General features: G+C 42.5%; 1 protein-coding gene across 4 annotated transcripts in view; it reads left to right on the top strand.

Moving 5' to 3' along the window:
- Positions 1 to 15,411, top strand: part of CERK (ceramide kinase) — a 147,639-nt gene that overhangs the window by 56,225 nt on the left and 76,003 nt on the right. For 2 of the 4 annotated variants that reach the window (XM_073619712.1, XM_073619710.1), the window contains exon 2: positions 12,886 to 12,957. The exons of the other annotated variants lie outside the window; for them this stretch is intronic. In XM_073619712.1, the coding sequence (XP_073475813.1) occupies positions 12,886 to 12,957 (72 nt within the window). The remainder of the gene's footprint in view (positions 1 to 12,885; positions 12,958 to 15,411) is intronic. 4 annotated transcript variants of the gene reach the window in all.

Genomic DNA, 15,411 nt, shown 5'->3' with positions numbered 1-15,411 from the left:
GGCTTTTTTTTCACCCAGTAATCCCACAAATAGCAAATTTCCTGTCCCTGGGTGGCTACGTCACTCCCCCACTCTATAGAGGAGCCATAGTTGTTACCCTTGGCTGCTTTCCTGATAAGGACTGCAAAGATGTCTATCTCTTTATCTCCATTACATGGGGGGTGGGGCAGTAGGTAGTTTACAGAAGATAGATATGAAGGAAAATGCCCTTTGGATGCAGCTCAGAGGAAGTGACAAGGGCACTGAATCTCTCCTGCATCTCTCCCTAGACCAACAGGTATTTTCTGTACCTGCTGAAAATGTTATTAGCTTAAAAAAAAAAGAAAAGAAAATTAATGCAGCTAGCTTGTGCAAGGACTGCAAGCTGCAATATATTACAGTTGTATCCTTTAACGGTGTCTACAAACATTTACTGCTTAAAGCGGAGTTCCACCCAAAAATGGAGCTTCCGCTCATCTGATTCCTCCCCCCCTCCGGTGCCACACTTGGCACCTTTCAGGGGGGCGGGGGGTGCAGATACCTGTTTTAGACAGGTATCTGCACCCACTTCCCGGAATAGACTCCCGCGGGAGTCAGGCCCCCTCCCGCACTCCCCCGCTGTCTCCTGGGAAACACACAGGTCCCAGGAGATAGCGGGGACCACTTAGAACGCGCAGCGTGACTCGCACATGCGCAGTAGGGAACCGGGAAGTGAAGTCGCAACGCTTCACTTCCTGATTCCCTCACAGAGATTGGCGGCGGCAGCAGCCGAGAGCCGAGTGATTGATTGGCCTCGGCTGCCGACATTGCTGGACTCCAGGACAGGTAAGTGACCATTTATTAAAAGTCAGCAGCTGCAGTGTTTGTAGCTGCTGGCTTTTAATATTTTTTTTCTAGGTGGACTCCCTCTTTAATTTAGAGAATGTATGTTTGTATAACTTTAGATACTACCTAACCATGGCATTCATTTTATGGACATTTTTTTTTGAAGTTGATCTAATTGAGACTGCTTCCCAGCAGATTGTTGATTACCCCCTGAGGTTCCGTGCACACTGGACTTAAATAACGTCGATTCTACAGGGGTTTGATGTTTTTTTCACCTGCCTCTAGAAGCACTTCTATTGTATTCTATGTGTCTTTGCACATTATGACTACTACAGGCGTTTTCTGTCAGGGACGTTCAGAGGCAGGAAAAAAAAACATTCTCTATCGCGTTTTCTGGAGAAGTTTAGGAGCTGTAAAAATGTCAGTCTCACCTAAACTCCTCCTATCTCTTCTGAACGTCAAGTTTCAATGTTTTTTTAGTAAAAAAAAAAGGTGTGTTGTCACTGTACATCATTTCCTGGCTTTTGCAGAGGGGCGTGTAATGCAAAAAACGCCTATAAACGGAATGCTCTTAAACTCTCATAGACTCGCCTAAACTTTGTACAATATGCTTTCAATTTGCGTCTTTTATGCCACGTTGACGGTTTTTCTGTTCCTAGTGTGCATGGAGCCTAACAGAGGCTGGAATTATGTATATCTGCTATGCCTCTCTATGCACATTTGGCCTATAGAAACATGCACTGTTGAATCATAATCTTTCCATAACCAGATAGTGCTTGACCTTGCAGCCAAATTCTTAAAGTGATTGTTATCTCGGGTCCCTCTTCAGTGCTCTTGGCCCCTCCCTCCTGTCTAGTGACCCCACAACAAGTAGCTTGCTATGGGGGAACCCGAACTGAGACACAGCTCCCTGTGTCCATTCAGACACGGGGCTGCGGCCCGGCCCTACCCCCTCTCTCTCCTAATTGGCTAACTGACTTCGATTGACAGCAGTGGGAGCTGAGATACTCATGGACATCGCTGGACAGAGATGGGGCTCAGATAAGTATTAGGGGGGCTGCTACACACACAGAAGGCTTTTTATACTAATGCATAGAATGTATTAAGATAAAAAACCTTCTGACTTTACAACCACGTTAATGTCTAGACCTACCTTAAAATGACTCTGTCACTATACTAAAAAAAGATGCTAACTTTGCTCTGGCTCACTTCTAGAGCTATTAAACATCAAAGGATCTTCATTGTCCAAAACCCCTTGAGTTTGTTGAATCTTTGATCCCCTGCTTCGTCCTGTGGTTCTGTTCAGTGACCCTATCATTGCTGTTTTCCTGTTTTAGCAACCATTCAGAAAAATAGTTCAATATAAAGCTAGTTTTATATTTCAGGCATCCATACCATTCATCATAGCCAAATCTTCAACTCCTACTGCAGCAATAACCTAGCTTGATCAAAAGAACACATTGCCAGTTGAATACTTTCTAAACCTGTTGTTTGGACAGCAGAGAACAGTGGCATGTTGATTTGTCATCACCCAGCTCATTCATCCTCTACTTTCTTGTCAGCGCAAGTGCATTGTAACACAGTCTAATTGGCTACCAGTGCTGACCCTTTGTCTCACAGTGCTGCTGTACAGGGAATTGATAAAAGGCTGATACCAAGACATAATTGGTTACATACACTAAATACATTTTCACAATCTATTGAATAATTATAAAGCTGAACTCCTCTCTATTGCATACTTGCATTGGTCCACCTTGGAGCCAGGGGAAGCTGGCAATCTCTGTACTAGTCAACACTACTACAGAGGTGGCTGTGATATTATTTTTTTTTTTTTTTTTTTTTTTTTAGGTTCAATTCTGAGATGCTTCCTGTCTCAACACTGACCACAGGGTTGCTGGCTTAACACTGCTGCCATTCACAGATTGCCTATTTTTTTTCTTTCAACGAATACAAAGCTTTTTCTAATTGGTGGTGGAAATAATTATTTCACTGTACACTTTGTCCAATAGGATAATCTTTATCTTCAATAAATATCCTGTATGTGTCTATCTGTGATAAACTTCTGTTTAATTAAATACATTTTTCATCTTTGATTAACATCTTCTTAATCCTTTTCTCTTATTGACCAAATACTTGACAGTGTAAATACATTATATCTGTGAATAATCATGATTTGTCAAATATTTAGTTTTGACATATTATTGGATCTGATTTTTTTTCCCCCTTTAAGTGACTTAAAAGTATATTTCCACTTTTTCAATCAAATTTGAGAAAACCCTGCTGTCACGTACCTGGTAGGTTGTGAGCCTGAAGTGCAGGGAAAGACCTCCCTTACAGCTCCCACTCCCGCTCCCCTGGAATGGAAACAGAGGATCAGGAGTGAAGAGTGGTATGGGTGCCTGGCAGGATCAACAGTTGCTGGAAGTACAGTAGTGGTGGCACCCTCTGGAGTCAGGAACCTGAAGACAGAAACTGGAAAGCAGGTAGGACCAGGAACCCAACAGGTCAGCAGGCCGGATAGTAGAATGCTGGACTGGAACCAGGAACAACAGCAGGTAGTAGCCTGGAACGCTGGGCTGGAACCAGGAACAAGCAGTAGGTAGCAGACTGGATCGCTGGGCTGGAACCAGGAACAAGCAGCAGGTAGTAGCCTGGAACGCTGGACTGGAACCAGGAGCAAGCAGTAGGTAGCAGACTGGATCGCTGGACTGGAACCAGGAACAACAGCAGGTAGTAGCCTGGAACGCTGGACTGGAACCAGGAGCAAGCAGTAGGTAGCAGACTGGATCGCTGGACTGGAACCAGGAACAACAGCAGGTAGTAGCCTGGAACGCTGGACTGGAACCAGGAACAAGCAGTAGGTAGCAGACTGGATCGCTGGACTGGAACCAGGAACAACAGCAGGTAGTAGCCTGGAACGCTGGACTGGAACCAGGAACAAGCAGTAGGTAGCAGACTGGATCGCTGGACTGGAACCAGGAACAAGCAGTAGGTAGCAGACTGGAAGCCGGTATACACAGCGGAGGGTCAACAAGCCGGTGGTCGGTAGTGGTCGGACAGCAGAGGTACCAGGGATAATGCAGAGGGATGTTTAGGCAAGCCAAGAGGGTCTGGTGCAGGCGGATAGCAGGATGGTCAAACAGGAAGCCGGGTCAGATAACAGGATACACAGATCAGATCAGGAAACACTCACAGAACGCTGTAGAGCAGACAGCGGGGATGGAGTGTGACAGACAGGTTTAAATAGCCCGCCTGACACCAGCGGGAGTGCGCGCGCCCGTGCGTGACCGCACCCGTGAACGCTCGCGCATGCGCAGTGGAACCCGTGGCCGAGTTCCCGTGCGCCTGGGCCGCCGGTTACTGGCAGGATCTTCATGACACCTGCTATATGTTTTATGTGTTCCCATTCGTACAGCATGCCTAAATGAAAAAAAAAAAATATATTTTTTTTTCATCGATGTTTCTCAGGAGGAGATGTCCGGTCGGGTGTTTTGAACAGTGTTATGCCCCGTAGACATGATCGGACATACTGACAACAAATCCATGGATTTTTTCCGACGGATGTTGGCTAAAACTCTTGCATACACACGGTCACACAAATCGTAAATTCCGAACGTCAAGAAAGCTGTGACGTACAACACGTACGACGAGCCGAGAAAAATGAAGTTCCATAGCCAGTGCGGCTCTTCTGCTTGATTCCGAGCATGCGTGCAACTTTGTGCGTCGAAATTGTGAACACACGATCGGAATTTACGACAACGGATTTTGTTTAACTCTGTTAGGTCAGGCAGCTACCCATCCCACTCATAAACAAAGACAAACTAGTAGTCTTTTTTTCCTTACTGGAGGATCTAAAGGAGAGATGGGCCGAACAACCCCCAGTTCGGCTCACACCAGAACATTCGGACATCGCGAAAGTTTGGAACCGGATAATGAACCCTATTGAAGTCTATGGTACCTGGAAAGCGAAAAATCAAAAGTGCCCATTTTGAAGGCTTATATGCAAGTAATTGGGCATACAATGGTTATGGGTGTCCGGGGACTGACCTGGGAGACATTGTGTCAATGAAAAAAAAGTTTTTAAAAAACATCACTTTTAAGTGAGCAGTGGTTTATTGATGCTTAATGTGAAAGCATAAATATGAAAATTTCCATTCAATATAGTGCCTGGGGTCCCCTTAGTCTACCTGTAAAGTGACGCATCTTTACTGTGTATAGAAGCTGCTGCAGAAATAATTGCATTTATAAAGCCAAAAAAATGACTTTTTCCCTGCAAGCTTTCTTTATTTTGTAAGCAACAGCTTGTGGAGCCAGTCTGTATGATGGGGCCACAATATAGTGCACTGGGAAGAAGATTAGAGATTATTTTGGATAAATTCTGGTGCATCTTCCACAGACTTTGGATAGAAGCAACAGGTGCGGAAAAATTGGTCGGTCTTTTGGTGTTAATTGTGCCCATGAAACCTACACCAAAAAAAATCTTCCAGATGAAATCAACACCCACATTGCTAGGCAGCCTAGAAGTCCTGCAGAGATTCCACATCCCAAAAACACTTAATCAGTGACATTGTCATTGGGGACTTCAGAGCTGCTGGTAATCCAGGACTGATTCATTGTGATTCATTGTATGGGCGGCACAGTGGCGCAGTGGGTAGCACTCTCGCCTAGCAGTAAGAAGGGTCGCTGGTTCGAATCCCGACCACGACACTACCTGCCTGGAGTTTGCATGTTCTCCCTGTGTCTGCGTGGGTTTCCTCCGGGTACTCCGGTTTCCTCCCACACTCCAAAGACATGCTGGTAGGTTAATTGGATCCTGTCTAAATTGGCCCTAGTATAGGTATGAATGTGAGTTAGGGACCTTAGATTGTAAGCTCCTTGAGGGTATAGGGACTGATGTGAATGTATAATATATATATGTAAAGCGCTGCGTAAATTGACGGCGCTATATAAGTACCTGAAATAAATAAAAATAAATAAATTGTGATAAATGTCAAACCGTCCACCGAGTCTGTGGACAGACGCGTTCTATTATCAGTAACAAAATCTCCAGGAGCATTGAATGCCCATTCGGAAAGCACACTGGATGCAGGGCAACCCAGCAGCTCAATTGCACACTGGGCAAGTTCTGGCCAGTGGTCTATTCTCATGGCTGAACAAATGGTTGAATGCCCTGATAATTCGGTTGTTCGGCAAACATGCGAACAGCCATTGTTCGACCCGAACTCATGCTCGGGCCAAACCGTTCTCCCATCCCTATAGAGCTTCTAAAACGGTAAGCTGCACTTTAAAAAAAAAAAAATGAAGCTTTGCTATGTAAATGGGGACATGTAACAAATATAAAGTAGGTGTTATTCCAATTTGGCTGCAAAAGTGTAAATCTACTTTAAACACTTAAATACCGGAAGGATTTGCCCCCTTAATGACGAGGCCATTTTTGCTATACGGCACTGTGTCGCTTTAACCGCTTGCCGACTGCCGCATGTACATTTACCTCGGCAGAATGGCACGGCTGGGCAAAAGGGCGTACCTGTACGTCCCTTTGCATTTCATGCCACGGCGGCACGCTCGCCCCCATCGCGTGCTCCGGGGTCGCATCTGCGGGTCTCGATGTCCACCAGTCTCCCGGCGATTGTGTCATGGAGAGGTAGAACGGGGAGATGCTTTTGTAAACAAAGCATTCCCCGTTCTGCCTAGTGACAGGACAATGATCTACTGCTCTCTGTCATCAAGAGCAGCGATCACTGTCCTGTGTGTTCAAGCCCAGCCCCCTCACAGTTAGAATCACACCCTAGGACACACTTAACCCCTTCACCGCCCCCTAGTGGTTAACCCCTTCACTGTCAGTGTCATTTACACAGTAATCAATGCATTTTTATAGCACTGATAGCTGTATAAATGACAATGGTCTCAAAATAGTGTCAAAAATGTCCGATGTGTCCGCCATAATGTCGCAATCACGATAAAAATTGCAGATCGCCGCCATTACTATTAAAAAAAAAACTAATAAAAATGCAATTTTTTTTCCCCCAAAAATATGTAGTTTTTTTTCAAAATTGCCACTCTTTTTTTGTTTATAGCGCAAAAAATAAAAATTGCAGAGATGATCAAATACCACCAAAAGAAAGCTCGATTTGTGGGAAAAAAAGGATGTCAATTTTGTTTGGGTACAACGTCGTACAACCGCGCAAACGTCAGTTAAAGCGACGCAGTGCCGAATCGCAAAAAATAGACGGTCATTCTGCAGCCAAATCCTCCAGGGCTGAGGTGGTTAACTGACAATTGCGCGGTCATGTCACATTGTACACAAACAAAATTTATGCAAAATGTATGTCCTCGCGCAAAACTTATAGCGTCTACAAAACATGGGATAGATTTATGGCATTTTTATTATAACTTTTTTTTTCACTAGTAATGGCGGTGGTCAGCGATTTTTAGTGGGACTGCGGCGGACAGATCGGACACTTTTGGCATTTTTTGGGACCATTGACATCTATACAGCGATCAGACCTAAACATAGCCACTAATTACTGTATAAATGTCACTGGCGGAGAAGGGGTTAACATTTGGGGGCGATCAAGAGGTTACGTGTTCCCTAGGGAGGTGTTTTTAACTGTGGGGAGGAGTGTAGTGACTAGAGGAGGAGAGAGATCGCTGTTCTTGATCACTAGGGACAGCAGATCTCTCTCTACTCCCCTGACAAAACGTTGTGTTTACATTGACAGATCCCCGTTCTGACTCTCTGAGGAGCGACCGCGGGCCCCTGCACACGCCCTAGAGTTCTTGAAGCTGCCGACGTACACCTAAGTGGAGGTCGACCGATATATCGGCCGATATTTGCCATTTTTTACTTAATCTGCATCGGCCGATTGTGCTGATAAAAAAGGCAGATATAACTTCAGCGCGACTTGCAAATGACTTCTGTAATAGAAGTCAATGCAAGTTGCCTGAAGTCTTCTGTGAAGCGACTTCTCTCCTCTCTGGGCAGCCTGCCAAGTCTGATAAAAGAACCTGAAGAGATACAATGTTTACACTTATCAATGGACTGAACTCTCAGTTTAACAATTTAAAGACTAAATCTTTTCTGACACTTGTTGCTTACAAGTAAAAATCCTGTATTTTCTGCTAGAAAATCACTTAGAACCCCCAAACATTATATATATTTTTTTAGCAGAGACCCTAGGGAATAAAATAGCGGTTGTTGCAGTATTTTATGTCACACGGTATTTGCGCAGCGGTCTTTCAAACGCAATATTTTTTGAAAAAATACACTAATGAATTAAAAAAAAAAAAAACTAAGCAGTAAAGTTAGCCCATTTTTTTTCGTCCAAAAGTTTTGATTACCTGTTTTTGTGTATTTAATATTTAACCACTTGCCGACCGCCGCACGACGATGTACGTCCAAACTTTGAAGGGGTATATGGTTGTTATGGCAGCAGCTAGCTGCCATAACCCCGGTATCCCTGTTTTCGTGCGGCGGCCGGCTTTCAGATAAAAGTGGTCCCTGCGGTGGATTCGATTTTTTTTTAAATGACTTTTTTTTTTTTTTATTGCATTTTAGTGTAAATATGAGATCTGAGGTCTTTTTGACCCCAGATCTCATATTTAAGAGGTCCTTTCATGCTTTTTTCTATTACAAGGAATGTTTACATTACAGTGTAAAAATAACTAAAATAATGTAAAATAATAAAAAAAAAAAAAATAAAAATAAAAAAAAAACCCCGTCCCGACGAGCTCGCGCGCAGAAGCGAACGCATACGTGAGTAGCGCCCGCATATGAAAACTGTGGTCAACCCACACGTGAGGTATTGCCACGACCGGTAGAGCGAGAGCAATAATTCTAGCCCTAGACCTCCTCTGTAACGCAAAATATGCAACCTGTAGAATTTTTTAAACATCGCCTATGGAGATTTTTGAGGGTAAAAGTTTGACGCTATTGCACGAACGGGCGCAATTTTGAAGCGTGACATGTTGGGTATCAATTTACTTGGCATAACATTATATTTCACAATATAAAAAAAAATTGGGCTAACTTTACTGTTGTCTTATTTTTTTATTCAAAAAATTCAAAAAAGTGAATTTTTTCCAAAAAAAGTGCGCTTTTAAGACCGCTGCGCAAATACGATGCAAAAAAAAATTAATTGCAACGACTGCCATTTTATTCTCTAGGGTGTTAGAAGAAAAACCATATATAACGTTTGGGGGTTCTAAGTAATTTTATAGCAAAAAACGATTTTTAACCACTTCCCTACCAGGCCAATTCGGAATGGCCGCTATGATCGTCCCTATGGTGTAGAGATTCGCCGGTTGAAACCGGCAATATCTGAATGATGTCTAACTACAGGCATCATTCAGATATACCCGCCCAAAGCCCAGGACGTCATATGACGGTGGGCGGGCGGGAAGTGGTTAAACATGCAAACACCTAAAATCCAAAACGAGGCTAGTCCTTAAGTGGTTAAGATATAGTTTTTGTTGTTTTTTTTTTAATCTAAATTCTACATACAAGTGAACTTCTTGGAGGTTTGTTTTGTTTAATAAATATTTAAATGTAAAAAATTTTCTGTATCACTTATTACTTAAGGTTGCCTTCACACTGGAGTGGGCATGCGTTGACGGTAAAACGCTGCTAGTTTTAGCGGCGCTTTACCGCCATTTTAGCGTCGCTATTCGGCTGCTAGCGAGGTGCTTATAACCCAGCTAGCGGCCAAGGTAGGAGTTAAATGTGCCCCTGAAGCGCCGCTGCCGAAACGCTTTGCGGTGCGCATTCATTTCAATGGGCAAGAGTGGTGGAGGAGTGGTATGCACTGCTCCAAAGATGCTGCTTGCAGGACTTTTTTTTTAATGTCCTGCCAGCGCATCGCCTCAGTGTGAAAGCACTCGGGCTTTCACACTGAGACTGCAGGGGAGCCATTTTACAGGCAATTTACAGGCGCTATTTTTAGCCCAAAAGCGCCTGGAAAACGCCCCAGTGTGAAAGGGGTCTAACTGTTAGATTTTATGAGATGAAGGGAAAAAAAAAAAAATTGGCCTAATATATCGGCCCAAAAAAATTGGCATCACATATCGGCCACCGCAATTTCTAAATATCGGCATTGGCTAGAGAAAAACCCATATCGGTCGACCTCTACACCTAAGGCAATTCATGCAACCATGCCAACCTGCCACAGTATAATGATGGCGGCTGGTCAGCATGCGGTTAAGATCTATTTTTTTTTTTGTGTAAAACTGACACTATAATTTACATTTTTTTGGCTGCTTTTGAATAAGATTCCTCTGAGTTTACTTTTCCAATGGTTCTCTGGCTATGTTTACACACAGTGTGAAGGGTGTGCTGCATTAAAAAGGAAAAAAGTCACATTTTTCGTACATTTCTGTTGAAAAAATGAACTGAAATGGGCTGTCTTGTCACATCAAATATTAATGTGCAAAATATTGCACTTTAATGCATGAGCAGTAGCACTTCACAATAGACTGCTAAGATCTGGCAGGCCCCCAAAGTGCAATTAACTAATACCCTATTTGTAAGGGCCTACAAAATCACAAAAACGTTAAAAAATGAAAAAGCAAAAGTACCTTTTTATAGAGCTATAAAGTTTGCCAGTTCTCCAAACTAAAGTGGATGTAAACCCTCTCCTATACCCGGTGAAGTTTACTGCAAGTACGATGCGAATTCCTATGGTGCAGTGCGAATTTTATCATCATAGGTTTCAATTGAACTTACAGTCAACTTGCAGCACACAGTTTACATCTCTGTGAATTGTTAAATCGCAGTAAATTCTCAGTAAAATAGAGGTAAATTTGCATCTGTCTACCTCAAAATGCAAGGCAAATTCGCACCTCACGCAGGACAAAAACCACCCCTGATACACATTTCAGGCTGCTTTTACCTTCCATCTCGGAGAACTTGTCAAAAGTTATGCTGTTAACAGAAACGAAACAGCAGAAACACACGGGACTCAGTGCTTTTGGAGAGATAAGTAAACACTACAGATATATATGCCTAGGTGAAATTTAATGAATTGGGTTTACATCCACTTTAAAGCTAACTACCCACCCCAATTTTTTTGGCTTATGTAATTTATTACAATTGGCTGCATTTGTATCTGAGGGTGATTTGAACACTCAGGTATGTACTATAACATTGTATATATACATGTAAAATGTTAAAGCTTCGAGAAGTAAATTAGAGTAAGCAGGCTTTATAATTATCCAAGGATTACACAGAAATTACAAAGTAAAAATATTTATTAATGTTAGATTTTACATAATAAAATGCATTAGGGCCGGTTCACACTGGTGCGATGTCAGAGATTGGATGTGATTTGCACCGCACTGCAGTGAAAACCGCACTGTGTGATGCGATTTCAGCCATAAAGATCGTATGGCTGAATTTGCATCAAACGCGCACAGGATCCTTTTTTTTTTTTTGTCCGCAGCAGAATCGGATTGCATGGATGTCCACACCCATGCGATCCGATTCCTGCCCGAGTTTGCAGCTCGCACTGCAATATGCGAACTGATTTGGGGGTATCATTAACGTTTACCTGACACTCCCAGCAGTTCGCATAGGGTAGTGTCGCCAGCAAACATGCGATGCGGGAACCCGCAGTGGATTCGCAGTGTTCCCGCATTGCAGCAGTGTGAACCGGCCCTTAATGTAGAAACAAAAAAGGGACAAGGTGTATTCTCCTCCACATATAAAGATATGAAGTTACTCTGACAAACCTGGGTTTACACAGAAGCGGTGGAGAAACCACATGTAATTCGGACAGGAATCACACCGAATTTATGTTCAAATCACATGCGATTCTTTGCAGTGTGATTTGAGCCCATACATTTTGTATGGGCTCAAATCGCAAAAGTATCAGTTTCAGGTATCGGAGCATTTGCACGAGTATAAGTAATCATGCAAATGCTTAGTATTGGCACCAATACTGGTATCCGTGCAACCCTATTATTGACAGGCTGTCCAGGTTTCCTCAAGATTCATTAGAGGTCAACAACTGGATAAAAACACAGCTGCCAATGCCTCATCAGGGTGGAGACACAGTGTGGGGTCATTCCGCGTTGAATGTAGGGGTGTGATCAAGGAACACCGAGGAGGGGAAAAGGACAAGGCCATGTGTGCCATACTGCATATGTATAAAAACATAGGCAGGGATCCACCTGTACAGTACTAGAGGTTTTTAAGGGGTGCTCAGGTCAACAGTCCCAAGATTGTAACAGACCGACACAGTTTAATGGAGGTTTTTGGGAATACCCCTGTTTGTTGGGGATTTTTTTATTTTTTTTAAGACATGTTGATGCATTTTATAAATATTGGTATTTTTACTTTATGCCTTTTCTGTGTAATCCTTGGTTAGTCCTGCTTATTTCAGTTTTCTTCTCTATGCTTTGATATGTTCAGATGTGGTACTCCTTTACTTTAATCTCAGACTGCCTTTGTACAAATTCAACAGTTGTGTTCCAGTTTGTCACTTTGGTACTAGTTTACAAAGATATCAGAAATTCAACAATTGTGACATCTCTTGCAAACTGCAATGCACCATTATTCTGCAGCTGTTAAAGCAGTGGGCAAAAATTGTCAGAAAACCAATCATTTTCATTTTTAACCCTGTGTTGGTCTCCTTTTATAGATAAGCCTCTTGAGTTTAGAAATTTGAGAAATTGTAAAGATATTCTCTTTTTGATAGGCCAGCATCTAATGAGTGTGGGCTGTCTTATTTTTGGTAGGTCTGTCATATGGCCTGCCAAGAGCACCCATTCTACTTTCTGAACATAAGGCTTTGTGTATTAAAAGTGCTTTTGTTGCCTATAGAAACCAGTCTAGTTCCAGATGTTTACATTGCAGGTTAGAAATTTCAAGGAAGAATCTTGTTGCTTGGTGGGACAATGCCCAGAGACTGCAATTGCATTTTTCAATACCTGTTCATTAGAGCTAAGGTTATGCTCCAGCATCTAGAATTCTGACAAATAATTTGCCATTTTTAACCGCTGTACTTGAATATGTCTGCCGTTTTTGTTTGTTTTTATTTCTACTTATAATGTGTTTGTTTTTTTTTTTTTTTTTTTTGGCTTTAGGCATGTGCTTGGCACGGGCATTCCATAGAGCAAGAGGTCTTGCAGGCAGCTTTACGGATCAGTTACCTTCAGGTATGGACATAATGCAAAAATAATACTTTTTTTCTTTTTGTACAAGGAGCAATTGAAGTAAACCATGCTGTTTTGCACCCCCCCCTCCCAAATACCGAAAATCATTGTATCCTTTTTGATTTCTTTTGATTGTATCAGTTGTAAGTAAATTCTCAACCATTTACCTGCACTGCAGCTTGTCCTAGGCTTCCCCCAGTGCGTATACCTACCTTTTTTCAGTCCATTCACACTCACAATGTGGTAACTTCTGGTTGTATGTGCATTGCAGTGCAATGCCAATTAGTATATACATTTTACAAATAAACATGTTGCACTATGATGGCACCTTTCTCATGATATGAGTGAATTAGAGACGGTGAATCCTGGGTGGTTTAAAGATCCAGCGTACATTGAGCAAACCTAACTTATCCTGACATCCCTGTTTGAGTGGATGGAACACTCTGTATTAAAGAAGTTCTGGTGAGTGAGTACTGTTAATGGTGAAGGATTTACTCACTAGCGGTGTGGAATATCTTCTATGGCATTGAATCAGAAGCACTGAGGAGTGCTCACTGACTTGTATATGATACAAAATCATTTTCACCTGTTTTCTTCGCTTGTGGAATATTATTTGTTGGCTTATTTGTTCCAAAAGGGGAGTGTATGTGTTTTTTTAAATTTTTTTTTAGCACAGTTATTTTCTAATGGCATTGTACAATGTAGAGCTGCATGATTCTGGCTAAAATGAGAATCACGATTTTTTTGCTTAGAGGATAGATCACGATTCTCTCGCGATTCTCACGGCGTAACATCATCTTTCACATTAAAACAAAAAAAATTGTGCTAACTTTACTGTTTCATTTTTTTTTTTTAATTTATTGAAGTGTATTTTTTCCCAAAAAAATGCATTTAAAAGACTGCTGGGCAAATAGTGTTGCATAAAATATTGCAGCAATTGCCATTTTATACCCTAGGGTCTCTGCTAAAAAAAAATAGTGTCAGAAAAAGATTTAGACTTTAAATGGTTAAACTTCCTGCGTTTACACGTTGTTTAAAACTTGGCAGGTTATTTGTTTACACAGAAGTTCTATCCCTTTGATCTAAGAAGGAAGTTAGTTACAATGTTTCAAGTTCTAAACTTGGCAGACTGCCCCAAAGCTTTCTTTTGACAGCTGAGTGAGCAGATAATCTCTCCACTTGTTTATATGAAAGAAAACTCAGCAGGACAGATAGTCAGAGGGGGTGAATCGAGATCACAATTTTTTTACGATTATTTGTGCAGCTCTAGTACAATGCCAATTATTGTCAATGAAACCTCACTGTACAGTAGCTGCCAACACAGTGTGGTATGTGCCTACTAGTTTGTCCATTGAGGTGTGTTGTCAGCCCATGCATAAGGAAAGGGCTGGTTTAACATAGTGTGCATTAACACACTGCAGTGGACTGTAGAAATACGAATAGGCCCATACTGCTGCTCAGATCCCTTCTGCTGTCCTTACAATGTTACTGGAGGATGTTTAGGAAAGCTGGGGCAATGGGTTTTTATGATAGGCTTGCTCTAAGGGTTTGTTCACAGTAGTCCGGACACTAAATAGATCTGTTATGTGGCACAGGCTCAAATAATGCATCTTAAAAGTAAAACAAATTAAAGAATACATTTGGGCTTGTTGACTTTTACAAAATGACTGCTAGTAATGGAGGTGATGGACGTTTTGCTGTTTGACTTCCCTCTGCTTCTCAATCAAGAAGAATGCACCTTCTCCTCCTTTCCCCAGAAACGCATAAGGCAGGGCTTCCAGTCTATTATGTCACATCCGGTGACATCACTTCCTCCGCCTGGAATACACGTTGGCTTCAGTATCCAGGTGAGCAGCAGCGATTGCAGCAGTTAGTTTGGCTGGTCTTACCAGATGGCGGATGAGGCACTTTTAAATGTGATTGGATACTAAGCATTTTTATCACATTTTTACAAATAAATTTGTTGCACAATATCTTCCTTTTTTCCCTCTGAGTGACATGTGAAGTTGTAAACATACATAGTCTGTGACCACCCTGAAGTGGTGGAACATTGGAAAGACTGATCTTGATACAGCACAAGATGCATATTGACTAGGGTTGTCCCGATACTAGTATCTGTATCCGCACCGATACCAAGCATTTGCCTGAGTACTTGTACTCGGGCAAATGCTCCCAATACTTCACCCGATACCTGGACAGTCAGCGGTGGTCGGTGCGTGGGGGAGTTACAAGCTTCCCCCCCCCCTTTCAGCTGCTTTATTGAAATCTATACAACAGTGATCGGTGCTTGTAACTCCCCCACACACAATCACCGCTGACTGTCACTGCATCCTCCTCCAGTCCCCCTCCATGCCCCCTCCGTTCTGCTGTCCCCCTCCTTTCTTCCTCCGTGTCCTCCGCCGTTCTGCTGCTGTCCCCCGCCATTCTGCTGTCCCCCTCCTTTCTTCCTCTGTGTCC

The sequence above is a fragment of the Aquarana catesbeiana genome, linkage group LG03 (genome assembly GCF_042186555.1).
Source record: "Aquarana catesbeiana isolate 2022-GZ linkage group LG03, ASM4218655v1, whole genome shotgun sequence".
Lineage (NCBI taxonomy): Eukaryota > Metazoa > Chordata > Amphibia > Anura > Ranidae > Aquarana > Aquarana catesbeiana.
The sequence above is the reverse complement of the archived record's forward strand: the minus strand, read 5'-3'. Positions and strand labels throughout refer to the sequence as shown.